Source organism: Typopeltis vanoorti, chromosome 14, assembly GCF_054136105.1.
Source record: "Typopeltis vanoorti isolate ZY-2024b chromosome 14, IOZ_Tvanoo_1.0, whole genome shotgun sequence".
Taxonomy (NCBI): Eukaryota; Metazoa; Arthropoda; class Arachnida; order Uropygi; family Thelyphonidae; genus Typopeltis; species Typopeltis vanoorti.
In genome coordinates this window covers 61622043-61637962 of record NC_143562.1, presented here as the reverse complement: position 1 = coordinate 61637962, position 15920 = coordinate 61622043, and the positions used below count along the sequence as shown (strand labels likewise).

The window sequence follows — 15920 nt, the reverse complement described above, 5'->3', positions numbered from 1 at the left end:
ACACTCTTGCATGACTTCCAGGTATGACTGCTGGTTCTTCCCCCATCTTGCCTTCTACTCTTTTTATAATCTCTGGATTAATCCAATAAAATCCCCTCACTAACATAAATGTCTCTATCATATCACCTCTTTCCCTCCTATCCACCAAACTCTGCAATCCACATTTCTTCAAACTCTCTCCATAGCCAGCATTCCAAAGTCCTGAAATTGTCTTAGTCATTCATCTTTGGACCCTCTCTAATGTTTCCACATCACACTGATAACCAGGTGACCAAATTTAAGCACAATAGTCCAAGTGTGGTCTGACCAGTGCTTTATACAGTGGCACGACCACTCCCTTATTCCTACATGTTGGAGTACTTCTTATCATAGCAGCATTATGATGTGCAGTCTTTGCAACACTTGCAATATGCCCTCTAAACTTCAGTCTACTGTCAGCCATCACTCCCAAATCTCTAATCTTATCCACTTCCTGCAGTACAGCACCATCGATATAGTACACAGCCTTATATTTCTGCACTCCAAAATGCAACACTTTGCACTTATTGATATTAAAACTACAACCTCCCCCCCCACTCCTTTATCCAAGTCAAAAGTCTGTTCAGATCTTCCTGAAGAGAATTAACATCGGCAGTGCTATTTATAATTCTCCCCAACTCTGCATCATCAGCAAACAACTGAAGATCCCCAGTCAGTCCACATGATCTATTATTTACAAACAAGTTGAATAGTAGAGAGGCTCAAGAACAGAATCTGGGGAATGTCACTGGTTACCCTCCTTTTTTAAGAAACTGCTCCATCACACACACAACTTTCTAGTATCATTCAGAGATCCAATCATCAATCTATGTAACCAATATACTATCTTTTCATTAATGTTATAAATATCTAGTTCTTTTATGATGTCTTTGTTTCTTATATGGTCCAATTTTGTGCATACTTTTATTGCTTTTAAAAATCTCATCTCTGCAGCTTGTATTTTACTTTCATCTTTCTTTTTAACAATACTCTGCCCAACTTCACAAATAGATAAATAAAAACTACAAGAATACACTTTTACTGTATGTCAAAAATATAGATAAAATAGCTGTCATGCTAAAACAGTATGAAACTGGCTTTAACACGAGAAAATTTCCTAAATGCTTAAATAAGTCAAGCAACAACATCCATCTATCAAGTAGTCGTCTACATGAAATTTTCCTGCCATGTCACATATATTGTCAGGCAGACAGACCCATTCCGGAGAAATATACATGAAAAACAATTCAAAGACACTGAGAGAATGAGAGATCTTACAAATCATACTGAAAATCAGAAATATCAAGCAGTCAACTATAAACAACAAATTACACGAAAACCACAGTAATTAACTTTAATGAAATGAAAGTACAGATATTTCATACTGAAAATAACAGTACATCATCAGTGAGTAGAAACAAGCAAATCAAAGAAACCAGAATACAAAGTACATACAACAATCGGTTTACCAATTAAAAATGGTTGCCATGTGCTAGAAATTAATATATTAAGATATAATATTAAAATAGTTTTGGTGGTTACATAAAATGATAATTTCCCCCCAAAAAAATTTAATATATTAATTTCTAGCACACGGCAACCGTTTTTAATTGGCAAACCAATTATTGTAATGTACCTTGTATTCCCGTTTCTTTGATTTGCTTGTTTCTGTGCGCTGATGTACTGTTATTTTCAGTACAAAATATCTGTACTTTCATTAAAGTTAATTACCGTGGTAATTGTGTAATTTGTTGTTTATAGTCGTGCCACAGGTACCTTTTAAAGATTAAAGCAGTCAGCTAATTTCTGATAAAAAGAACTAATAGAAATTCTACATATTGACTTTAATAACTATATTTGTAATTTTAAAGAAACTTCTAAGAATCTACAACTGAATGCATCAAAAACCATGACCTCATGCTAAATTTACCAGGTGTAGTCTGCTTTCATGAGAGTTCTGAAATTCAGAGAATTATATGATGAACATCACATTGCACAATGTCAGCTGTCATTTTTGACATCAATTTGTTGTAGGATTTATTTTGCTCTTATGTATTTAGTTTTATTAAATTTCATATTCTTGAGGAAGTATGTATGGTCATACTGGATTTATTTAATAGTGACATTTCTAATTTCTTTTTCCTCTTCTTTTAATATTTTCAACAGGTATTTCTTCTCTCTCTCTCTCTACTTCCTTCTCACACACACACTCACTCTTAAGACTGAAAATAAAATTATAGTTATTTTCTCATTATTACTTATTTTTGTTTTTTGATGTCTGAAGTTGTCTGTGAGCTTATACCAAATTCTTTATCAAATTTTCTTCCAAGATGTTATGTCACTTTCACCCTTATTAATGATAGTCAAAGTAATATTTTCTTTCAACATTCAGAAAGTTGAGCAATTAAAAAAAAAAAATCAAAGAAGCAGTCAATACGTGGTTTGCATCACAGGCGGCAACCTTCTATGACAAAGGTATACAACTCTTGGTGCCCCATTTTGAAAAGTGCCTGAACAATGGTGGAAATTATGTAGAAAAGTAGTTAAAGATGTCTACTTTAATTTCCAATAAAGTTTTTTTTTGTAAGTATATTTTTTGTTTCTCTGACAGCCCATTGGAACTTGCTTTCTGGATGTCCTCGTATATATATGTATACGGAAAAAAAAATCGATAACAGTGTTGAATGTTTAACAGAATTCCTGAAATTTGTGAAATTCTTCATAGCTCTATTTGTGAAGTCTCCTTTAAGAAATGGTTTATTTTTGTGAAGGATGTTTTCATTCGATTAAACTGTGTTTGGCAGAGATACAAACCTGTGAACAAATGTTCACAGATATGTATCTCTGCCAAAAGAGAAAATTAACTTTTTCTCTCCCATTCATGTACCCTCAAGGGGTGTACAGGATATGACAGTACTACATGAAAAAATTACATTATTACTAACTTCCTATCTATAATTTTCCTCCAAATCAGTCTGTTACTTGTCAAGACTCCAACATTATCAGATCTTATATTTCTATCGTCTAAGGTACTTTGTACTGTATCAATCCACCTACATCTTGGTCTTCCTCTGGGTCGTTTTCCTGCCAACCTGGCAGAGAACACTTCTTTTGCTAATCTTTCCTCTCCCATTCTATTTAAGTGACCATACCACCTGAGATTAGCTCTGCTAACGCATTCCTGGATGCTGACAATGTCAAGTGTTCTTTCCTAATATCCTCATTTTTAATATGATATTGCCATTGAGGCAATCTGTTCACGCCTCTAATCTTTCTCAGGACTCTCATATCTGCGGTCTCTAGTCTCTGGTCAAGTGTTTTACTTCTGACCCAGCTCTCAGATCCATAAGTTAAAACTGGTTTGAACACTGTCTTGTATACAGCTAATTTAGTGTTCCGACTAATTTCTCTCTTATTCCATATGAATTTATTCAATTGACTTTCCACCATACCAGCTTTGCTGATTCTGTTATCTATTTCTATATTTAATTTACCATCTTCAGTAAAAATCGTGCCTAAGTAGCTGAAATGTTTTACTTGTTCCACAGGTTCTCCATTCACAACACAGTTGAAATTTTCAATGATTCTGCCTATTTTCATTGTCTTTGTCTTTTTGTTGCTGACCTTCATACCATATCTATTATAACAGCTATTCAATTTAGTCAGAGAACCTTGCAGACTTGTAGCGGATTTATTTAGAAGTATAACATCATCCGCATAAAGCAAAGAGCTGACATTAACATCTCCAATTTTAATATCAGGTTTAATACCACTTTTCTTCATAATGTGATCCATATAGATAATGAATAACAGAGGGGATAATGTACATCCTTGTCTCACACCAGATTTAACATTAAACCATCTTCCTGTACTTCCTTCAATTCTAACTGCTGACTCACAACTCAAATAAAGACTGAGTATTGCTTGATATAATGCCCCATTGACACCATATAACTGCAGCATATTGAATAGCTTCTCTCTTGGCACCTTGTCATATGCCTTTTCCAAATCGACAAAACTTAAATACAGATCTTTGTTATATTCCCATGCTTTCTCGACTATTTGTCGTAAAGATCTGATCCTGACAGCCTCTATTTGGCCTGAATCCAGCTTGTTCTTCACCAAGCTTTTCTTCCACAATTCTTCTCAACCGTTTCTCAAGTATACTTGCATAGATCTTGCCAGGAACACTCATTAGGGAAATACCTCTGTAATTCTCACATTCAGTTTTATTTCCCTTTTTATATATGGGTACTATGAGAGCTCTACTTCAATCATTGGGAATTCGTCCCTCTGTCCAGGCTTTCTGAACTATGCAGTGCAGCCACTGTAAGACTTTTATACCACCATACTTCAGCATTTCTGGTCGAATATCATCTACTCCTGCTGCCTTTCCACATTTCAAGCCTTTGATGGCTTTTTCTACTTCAAGTATGGATATGTATTTCTGACTGCATGCCTGTTTAGTGTTTTTTATCACTGTGCTGTCATCACTGCTTGTTTCATTTAGCAGTTTTTCAAAGTAATTACTCCATACTTCAATGATATCTTTTTCTCCTGTTTTCATGTCACCTTTATCATCTCTAACTCCTTTTACAGCACTCTTTCCTCCATTCCTAAGCTTCTTCAACAACCTCCAGAATATTTTGCCACCTTCTTGATATTTATTTTCTATATTCTTGCCAAAATCCTCCCATGACTTTTGTTAATCTAGTTTTACACACTGTTTAGCTTTCTTACATTTATCTCTGTATTCTGTAAGAGTAAAAGCTGACTTATTTGCCAGGAACTTTTGATATGCTTTCTTCTTTTCCTTCACTGCCTCTTTAACTTCCTGTGTCCACCAGGGAGTTCTGATTTTTGTATCCTTGCACACAACCTCACCACATGCCTCTCTGGCAGAATCAATCAATGTTTTCTTCAGAGTTTACCACTGAATCTCCAAGGTTTGATTCCTGTTCTCAAACTCTTTCATTTTTTCTTCAATAATCTTTCTGTATTTTAGTCTACAGTTCACATCTGAGAGCTGCTCAACTTTTATTCGCTTTAAAACTTTCTTACCTTTAGAAGACAAATTTAAGATCTGATAATATTGGAGTCTTGATGGATAACACATTAAGATGGAGGAAAATTGTCGATAATGAGTCAGCATTGATATAACCTTTTCTTGTACTATAATAATATCCTGTACACCCTGTGAGGATACATATCTGGAATTTGATAATGATGATATCCATGAAATATAAAAAAAAAAGACAAACGTCAAACAGCATTCACTACCTTCCCAGGATGATGTTTGTAGGACTTCTATTTCTTGTGTTGAATGAAAGAGCATCAATGAAAGTAGCAGTTTTTCTACAGTGTAAGAACTTTCTGTATCCATGTCATGGATATAGATAACCAGATCCAATGGAACAAAATCTCCATTTTATAGAGAAGCAGTTATAAATCTAAGAGACTATTTCTAGAATCTGTCACAGCATTGCATTTGCCTGTATACATTTGCCAGATCTTAACAGATTCAGATGTCTAACTTGACCCAAAATCTAGGGGACCATCATCATGACATTATAAAACCTTCAATAAGATTACATCACTGCACCCATGAAAGTTGCCAATTATGACTGTAGGATCTTCTCACTGAATCTGTGTTAGCCATTCTGCTGTATGCATGCTTGGTGTATTTCTTTGTGCACATGAAGATGCCTGGTGCCAAGGCAAAATATTACTGTAATAATTTATTAGCTTAATAAATTTAGTTAGTAATTATGATCTCTAGACATGTATTTTTCTCTACTGTATTAACTCAAGTGATAATCAGCATTCATACCAGACCATGCATATTTGGAAAATTCTCTGTTCTCTTGTGTTATTTATTGTTCACTCATACCAGAAACTGAATAAATCATCTTTATATAATTGTGGAAAATGATGAAAATCAATAGTTTTAATGAAATAGTGCCATTACAACAGAACTCCACTTTTCTTATATTTAGCATTAAATTATTGCATTGACCATGTGCACAGCAATACTAATAATGGACTCCTAAGAAAATTTGTTACACAGGCTTTTAGTGTTCTCAGTTTTGCAAAACATAGAACTAGTCAAACTATTTGATTCAAAAGACTTCTCAACTTTAAAAATGTATTTAACTTAATTTAATGCCTAAAGTAATTAAAATAGGCCTCTATAGCTTATTGAAATGTATTTGCATCTATAACATTAGGGATGAAACTCAGTTTTTCATGCCACAACTGAACAAAATCAACCTTATAACTCGTGCTATTTTAGGCGATAATATATAGCGGTGTTAGGGATCACGAGATGGTGGCAGACCTTATTCTTTTTTCCTGGATCATCATAGTTTATTCACAATGTGAAAAGGGAAATAGATTTATATTAAAAACAAAATATTGCAAATTATGGTCTTCCAAGTCTCTCTATCTTGAGCTAACTGGCAGATGTGAGATGGAGTTTTACAGTTTAGCCTACTGATGGTTTCACATATGTATTGCCAAATTTGTTTGCATGGTCTTCCTCTACTGTGATTGCCATCTTCTGGTTTGTACAGGATGAGGGATTCCATAAAGGGTGAGATTTCAGGATGTCAGAGTTGATGCCCAAGCCATCTGAGTTGTAGTTTTTTGACTATATTGACAAGTGATTCTTGCTTAGCCATATTTAGCACAGCAGAGTTAGTGACACAGTCCATCCAAGTGTATCCAAGGATCAGTCTGAATGAGGCATGTAGTTCCAAAGGAGTTAATTAGATCTGTAGTTTTTTGGTGCTTATTGTCCAGGTTTGAGAACCATACAAGAAAATAGATCTACTGGTTGCATGATATAGTCTTAATTTTGTCTTTAATGATATTAATGATGATTTCCAGATGGGGCAGAGTTTGTTATGGAAGACTAGAGCCAGCTGTTTACGTTTTCTAATATCATTTTCTGTATTGCTGATGCACGATCCAAAGTATTGAAAGCTTTTTACTCTTTCTAAGGTTTCTCTGGATACCAATTAAAATTACTGATAGTTTGGGGATTGTGATTAGTAATTGGCCAGGTTGGAGATTGACCCAATTTCTAAAACGTTTAGGACTAAATTGACTTGCTATTTCCTTTGGAGAATAAAAAGGTGTTAGTAGATTTATTTTTAATTAATTAATTAATTATTATTCACAGAGAGTTAGGGACTCTCTGTGGAGTCGCATATCATCCACACCAGCTGTCATTCCTTTTCTTGAATGTATTCACACTACCTACACTCACAACAACCAAAGGCAATCCATTTCAATCATGCATCACTCTATGAGAAAAAAATCTAGCTCTCAAAAAGGGAGTAAGAGCTACATTTTTTCCCTCTCACTCCATTCATTCTCATCTTTTTTGGATGCCATCTCATTTCTCCCACACTCCATAAAATGAAAAAAAATCCACTGACTGGTATCCTGTATGACCCTTTTTTAGAAATTTATGTCTCAGTTATGTTCTCCCTCTTTCTCCTGTTTGCTGGAGTCTGCAGCTCACAAATTCTCAATCTGTCTTCATACACTGTATCCCTCAAAAACCAAAAAGAACAGACCTGTGCACAGTAGTTCATGTGAAATCATATCAAGGCCTTGTAAAAAGAAAATGACTTCATGATTGTTTGTTTCTGCATTGCAATTACCTCAGAGTTGTATTTACAGGCTTTGCTATATGGCCCTTAAACTTCAACTTCCTGTTTGCTAAAATTCCAAGATCCCTAGCCCAATTAGTTTCTTTTAGTAAAATCCCAACAATACATTGGATATCCCATTAACTCAAAGTGCATAATACGTTTAACAAAATGATCTGAAAGCATTTTCACAATGCTGACTTTTCAGCCTGTTCAGATCATTCTGCAATACTGCATGCTAGTTACATTCCCGAATTACTCTGCCTATCTTTGCATCATCAGTAAACAGCTGTATGCCACCTGATAAATTCATCTCAATATCATTAATGTAAAGACTGATGATAAACTTTGCAGACTTACATGCCTTATACCACGTTTTGATATGTCAGTCAGCTATCCTCTTATCCATGCTAATATTTTATAATCCAATCCTTTATTCTCCAATTTATGCAGCATCTCTATCAACCCATTTCTGTATACAAACTCTTACTAACTTTTCCAAAATCTTCACCACCCCTCCAGAGATGCTGATATGGAGATAGTTGGGCACACCAGATTTAGACATTACCCATATGCAATGGGATTGTCATATATTCTTTTCACTCCTGTGGATTCTTCCCTGTTCTGAGGCTGAAACCATATAGACTGATCAAAGGATCTCACTGTTCCTTTGACCTTTTTAGCTTTCCATATAAGATTTGTAACTCTTCTGGTCTGCTCCTTATAAATTTCATAACTGACATCATTTTTATATACACAATATTCCTTCTACATTATCTTTTTCTTAAAAATATCTTGTTTAATAAGATTACACATCCATTTCACTCCTACTTTATTTATTCTTCAAACTCTAGGGACACATTTGGATTTGTTATTTAAGTATATTTTAAATGCTTCCCATGAAATAGCAATATCTTTCTCATGTAGCAAACTATACTATGGGGCAGAACTTAGCATACTCTTCAAGTGATCATTATTTCCTGCATTGTAGTTAAGCATGTAACCTTTTCTGAATGGAACATCCATTAACTTAGCTGCTTCTCAACTCAGTACAGCATGATTACTGTCACTAACTAGTCAGTTAACTAAAACCTCCTCTGACACTATCATCAGATCTAACACTCTTTGATCTCAAGTTCCTTCTGTCACATACTGCTTGAGGAAGTTGCCTTGCAACAGCTGAATAAATTTGGTTTCATTCATCTCATGAGATTTTTCCACTATCCAGTCAATGTTCAGATAATTAAAATCACCCATATTGATTACTTGTTTTACGCCTGTCATGTTCATTTGGTAATGCATTTCATCTGTCACTATCAACTGATCCACTAGGTCTGTAACAACACTCCACTATGTATTTGATCTTCTTTTATTTCACCTCACACTCGATGCAACACACAAAATTGTTACTGGTATTGCAGCAATAGCTTTCTACCTTAACCAGTGGTGCATCCAGGGGGGGATCCTGGCACCCCCCCAAAGAAAAGGGAAAAAACACTAGAAAATTTTCCAAAAATCTTTTCCTAATTAAAATTCATTTTTTTCATTTATGTTGTGTGTGTCTTTTATTTCTATACTACTTATGAATTAGTGATCACTGCAGATGCTCAGTCATAGGTCGTATGCGATGCATAGTGTGTATACTCAAACCCCCCCCCCCCCTCAGATTAAATCCTGAGTGTGCCACTGACCCTAACTAATCTAGCTGCACAATCTCTCCTCTCCTATCTTGTCTACCTTTCCTAAAAATGCTGAATCCATTACATATACCAGTTATATTTTCTTCTGATAACCACTAACCAGATCTCACTAATGCCTACACTCCGAGGTCCCAACATGTTCACCAAAACAACAACTCTACCTTTTTCTTATACTCATAGCATTCATGTACAGACATAAGTTGCCTGCATGGTTTTTTTTTTTTTTTTTTGGTATACTCACCTCTGTCATCTGCGTGATCTAGTTGAATCTTGCAGATCTCTATTCTTCTCTAATGCCTTCATGATGCTAATATCCTTGTAAGTCTGAATCAGACAAACATCCATTCATTTTAACCCATAATCATTTCCACAATAATGCACATTTCTTTCATTAACACGATACATAATATGGTCGCTTTTTCACACAGATTTTTACTATTCCTCCCATCTAGTTTCCCTGGGATTTTGCATTAGCTATCATACCAATTCAGAATTTTTCCAGATTCCTAATACTCCTTTGCATCAAATTGTTTGCTATCATAGTCCTTTGCCATAATTCATCTCTATCAAGTAATTGTACTATTTATGATGATGCTTTTTATGGGTTTCCCACCCACAAAAGGTTGTAAACCTATAGTACCTAACCTAAGCACTGTGGATGGAGTGAGGAATGTTTTTATAATTTTTACATAGTCCAGAAACCCTGCTCCAGAGACCAAATGTGAAACTTTTTCAAGCTACTTTAAGCCTCTAGTAATTTAGCTACTGGTGTTCTCACACTAGTAGCTAACTTACTAGTTAGCCCACATCCCATTTGATTTCCATGCCCACAGTGGAATTCAAACCTGCAGCATGTAGTCATATTTTGTAATAATGTTCTTTTTTTGTTTAGGTTATGTATATAATTTAAAAAGCTTTTTGTTAGAAAAAATTCTTTTGTTGTGATTATATATCATAATATTAATGTAATGTTATTTTTTATGCTCTTCCTTCCTTAAGATTCCTTTCTATCCAGTGGTGAAAAAAGACCTCACTTTCATACACCTTGGAAATGATACTATTGTTGATGGGCTGGTAAGATTATATATTTTTATCAGTTTGCTTATAGTTGCATATTATTACCCTTGAGAAATTTTAAGTCATAGACTGATATATACATCTACTTTGCCAAATGTGGGGATTATATTCCTGTAAAATGCAATCTTCTGCAAAACTACACTCAGCAAACTTGACAAATTATGAAAAAATAGGAGACATGGAATGTAATCAACACAGTTGACAGAAAATACTATGAAGATAAAACAATATTTAAAGCACTTTTTTTTATTAAGGAAAATATGAAAAAAAATTAATTTTAAAAGAACATTATAAAAGCTTAAAAAATTGTAGTAATCAATATTTTGTTTGTCTTCCTGCTGAATTTTTGGGTGCTCCATGTAAATAGAGCTCTTAAAAAAATTGATGCTACCATAGTTCCATTTAAGGAATTATTATTATTATTACTGATTCAGAACCTGACTATAATTGTCAGGTTCTGAATCAGTTTATGAAAATGATATACAAAAATTGGTAATATGCAGTTCTTGTTATTCCCTAATTTTTTGTTTGTTTGTTTCTTTTTTTGTATTCTGAATATTATGAATTTACATATCGCCTGATATGCACTTTGAAAGATGGATGTTATTCAAGATTAAAGTTACGATCATCAGAATATCTTAGATTCATGTTAAGGTTGCAAATACAACATAAAAAATGGGGCAGAGTCTTCTGATTCAGAATTTTACACAGAGCTGTTCTTCTTTAATGAACTATTTTGTTCTCTTTGAAAAACCATCATTAGTCAACAACTCATTGTGGTGATAGAATCCCGCCTTCCTTAATAGTATTGTTCTTTGATACTTATCTTAATCCTTTTCATTGCTAAAAGCACCCAAAATGTCTGAGATTAATTCCAGATAAGAATGCAAAGAAAAAAAAAAGCAATGTTTTAGTGACCTCTGGCAGCCTAAATTTTAATAGTTATGCTGGCACTGCAAATTGTTGAGATTTCTCTTCATTTCCTTGAAACCCATGAAACACAGATTTAAAGATTTCCATGTAGCCAATTTATTGGAGTTTAATTTATATTTGAAAATATTATCAGGCAAAAGACATTTAATTTACAGAATAAAATGCCATCTTTGAATTTTGTGTCACTTGGTTTTGGACAGGTTTCGTTTTAAGTAAGTAAAACCATGATGTTTTTTTTTTTTACAATTCTTCACCAGACTAAGCTTTTTATGTTCATTGGGAAATAATATATCACTTCAGATTCACTAATGGGTATTGCATCCTATTTCCCAGGGTCAGTCTTTTTTTATCTTTTTTTTTTTTTTTTGGCCACTCTGCTTTACACTTTAGTACCGTGCCTCTCTCTCTCTGCCATAAGACCAGAAAGTGCCATACCTGATTAAAACTGCCTTGTAATTCAAGCAGAAGTGTAATTCCTGCCAAATATATTCCTTATTTAATTTCATTCAGTGCAAAAGTACAAACAGTGGAATGAATTACAGTTATTGAAGGCTTTTTGTTCTTATTACGCAGTGAACATAACTGTATTTATTGATTCCTTTAAATTTGAATTGAATTTAGATGAATCATTACATAGTCTCTATTCTTTAGGTTTCTGTTCAAATCCTAGTTCATTATCATTCCATTTCTGGTACAAATAGCCAACAAATTCAGATCATGTACAAAGTTCTTAAATTCACTTTGCTTAATTAGGTGACATTTTTGGCTACTTCTGTAGAAAGTAACTTGGATTAGAAGGTGTTGATAAATCTTGTGTGCAGTGTTCCATTTTTTTTTTATCAGGTATAGTTTTTATACCTGATAATATATCAGGTATAATTACTTCTTACCAGGAAGTAATTCCTGAGGTTAGTGGTGAAAGAGGATATCCATCATAGAAATAGATATTCCTCAGCATACAACTTATCAAGACCAAACTGAAAGTCCTTGCACATGGAAAGGCATTTTTACTTTAAAAATTCCAGACATTTTATTGAAAGAACAAAAGTTATGATCCTAGAACTTGCAGGCTTATTATTTAATCCAATTGTTGCAAGTCTGTTTAGAAACATATGTAGAGAGGAAGCATGTGGTGAAGTTGTCTGCAAAAATAGAAAAATAAGAACACATGGTGGACACAAGGACTTAAAGAAGCTGTCCTGGAAAGAAGAAAGCATACTTGAAAGTTCCTAGGAAATAAGTCTGTAGATGCCCTCAAAAGAATACAAAGAAAAATGTAACAGAGCTAAGCTATGTGTAAAAGTATCTAAATAAGTCATGGTAAGACTTTGGTAAGAATATGAAGATAAATATCAGGAAGGCACCAAAATGTTTTGTAGGCTATTGAAAAAATTTAGAAATGGAGGAAACGAGTACTATAAAAGGAATCAAAGGTGATAAAGGTGGCATGAAAACTAAAGATAAGGATATCTTAGATGACTGGAGTAATTACTTTGAAAAACTGTTAAACAAAACAAGTGGTGACAGAAGAGTAAAAGAAAATTTTCAAGAGTAGTCCAAATAGTAGTATATATCAATACTTAAGGTAAAAAAAAAAGTTATCAAAAAGTTGAAATGCAGAAAGGAAGCTGGAGTAGATGATATTTGACCAGAAATGCTCAAATATGGGGGTATAAAAGTTTTGCAGTGGCTATACTGCATAATTCAGAGGGCTTGGTCAGAAAGTTAAATTCCAGATGACTGGAGTAGAGCTAGGGAATAAAACTGAAGCTGCCTCTGTGAGAATTACAGAGGAATTTCTCTACTATGTGTTCTGCAAGATTTATACAAATATACTTGAAAAGAGGCTGGGAAAAATTGGGAAAGAAACTGGAAGAAGAACAACTGAATTCAGGTTGACTGATCTCTCGTCAACCAAATAGAGGTTGACGAGATCAGTTTCACTTTTGACAAATAGTTGAGAAATCATGGGGATATAACAAGGATCAGCACTTGAGTTTTGTAGATCGGAAATAGACGTTGAAAATTTTTTTCACTTGGTTATACTATAAATTAAAGATGCCAAGAAATTATATTCTTGGTTTAATCCTTTATCCAAGTGTAAGCAAACAGTTTGTGTGTGAAGTGGCTTCACAACTGGGCTACTTGTATATAGAGGCTAATGACTTTACATCATTTGCCTTACTATCCCATAATGCAAAGCACATATCCTTATAGACATGTATAATGCTATGCATTATGGGAAGGGCCACTACCCAGACTGGTTTTGACTTTTATTGAGATCTCATCAGTAGGAGATCCAGTCAGACCCAGAAGTGATACCAAGGTGAAGTATTGCAGAAGTCATATTTCCGTATGCAAGTAGTCAAAAGGTGTCACACCTTATTACCAAAATACATCTTTCTCTAATTCAGAGTATTTTAGTAATAAGGTGTGACACCTTTTGCTTACACTTGGATAAAGGATTAATCCAAGAATATATTATAATTACGGCTATTTTAGCCTATTTCCGTTTAGGAGTGTCCCCTTATTTTAAATACATTGGCTTTATATTCAAGAATTTTTAGGGGATTATAAAGGTGAATATATGCAGACTAAACGAGGAAGAAATTTTGCACATACCTTGTTTAGATGTTGGGATGTCTTCGTTCTCCATACTTCTGCTGTTAGGCTGATAAAGGGGGTAGGATAGGAAATTTGGGGGGGGGGGGATTGAGATAAGGTGGGAAGATTAAATTAGAGAAACCGTTTTTTTTTTTTTTTAATAATATATATTATTATTATTATTATTATTATATTGAAGGGCACTTCTTTGGGAAAAGGAAGGGATTTATGGGAAACAGGACTGGGGAAGAGCGTTAACGGGGTGGAGTCATTTCGATCATGTATCGTCATCAGAACATTTCAGGAAAAGTGTAGGGTTATGTCATATCGGCTTGGCCAAGAATATAATTTCTTGGCATCTTTAATTTATCGGAAATAGGCACATGACAAGATCTCCAGAGAAAACTTTTCAAAACGCTATAGTTATATTGAGTAAACAAAACATTATAGAAACAATACATAGTATAGCTTCTATAATATTTGTAAGTCAGCAGCTAGAACTGAAGGAAAGATGGTTCGATGTAAAATCAGGTGTAAGGCAAGGATGTATGCTATCTCCACTCTTATTGTCTATGTGGATCACATTACAAAGGAAAGGGACATGAAACCTGATATTAGAATTGGAGATATCAAACTTTGCTTTATGCAGATGATGTTGAACTCCTAAAGACATCTAGTGCAAGTCTTTAGGATTCTCTAACTAAATTGCATAACAACTGTAACAAATTTGGCATTTAAAATCAGCAATAAAAGACCAAAACTTTGAAAATAGATAGGAACATAGAAGACATCGGCTCCATTCTGAATGGAGATCCTATAGAACGAGTATAATATTTCAATTATTTAGGCATAGTTTTTAGTGAAGATGACAGGTTAAACCTGGAAATAGACAACAGAATAAGCAAAGCTGGTATGGTGGCCATTCAAATAAATTTATATGGAATAAGAGAAAAATTAGTCAAAACACCAGACTACCAGTATATAAGAGAGTGTTCAAGCCATTTTAAGTTATGGATCTGAGAATTGGGTTAGAAATAAAGCACTTGATCAAAGATGAGAAACCACAAATGTGAGAGTTCCAAGAAAAATTAGGGGTCTGAACAGATGGCATCAATGGCAGAATCATATTAAAAAGGAAGACATTAGGAAGGAACTTGGTATTGTTTGCATTCAAGAATGTGAGAACAGGACTAATCTAAGGTGATATGGCCACTTAAAACAGTTGTTTGATGCCAAGGTCTAGGTTGATTGATTCAGTCAGAAGTGCCTTTGAAGACAGGTACAGCAATATTGGCATACTGACAAGTCATGGTAAAATGAAGATTAAATTAAAAGTATAGCCATGGAGGAAAAAAAGTTATGTTAAACCTGACAAAAATTAACATGTCTTCTTTAGGTGTTAGTAAGGCCACAAAAGTTGGAATTGTCAAAGCAGTGGTATTTCTAGTATCGATGTATGGATCTGAAAGCTGGATCATTAAGAAGAATGAACCGATTCATTTATATTATGGATTTTGCAGAGACTACTAAGAATCCCATGGACTGCAGGAATGGCTAATAAGAAGGCTTCAGAGAATATAAAAACAGAATGCTCCTTGGAGGCAATGACAATGTACTTTGGGCATATGCAAAAGTAGATTAATCATTGGAAAAGGGAGTTAAGTTGGGGAAGATTGAAGCTGTGAAAAGGAAAGGAAGACTGCAAAAGAGTTGGATGGACCACATAAAGTTCACCAACTCAAACTAGTTACAGTATGTAGCCTTATCAACCCAAAATGCATAATCTTATATTTTGCAAAATTAAATTGACAATCATTATCCTTTGCCCACACTCTCAATTTATTTAAACCATCCTGCAGGATATCTACATCACCATTATCAACTGTTGCCATCCTTTTTCATTGTGCCAGCTGCTTCTCTAATGCCTCAA

General features: G+C 34.2%; 1 protein-coding gene across 7 annotated transcripts in view; it reads left to right on the top strand.

Annotated features, from left to right (window-relative positions):
• Positions 1-15920, top strand: part of LOC150099532 (rap guanine nucleotide exchange factor 6-like) — a 486813-nt gene that overhangs the window by 381551 nt on the left and 89342 nt on the right. For all 7 annotated transcript variants that reach the window (XM_090404032.1, XM_090404034.1, XM_090404030.1 and 4 more), the window contains one exon: positions 10376-10450. In XM_090404032.1, the coding sequence (XP_090260158.1) occupies positions 10376-10450 (75 nt within the window). The remainder of the gene's footprint in view (positions 1-10375; positions 10451-15920) is intronic.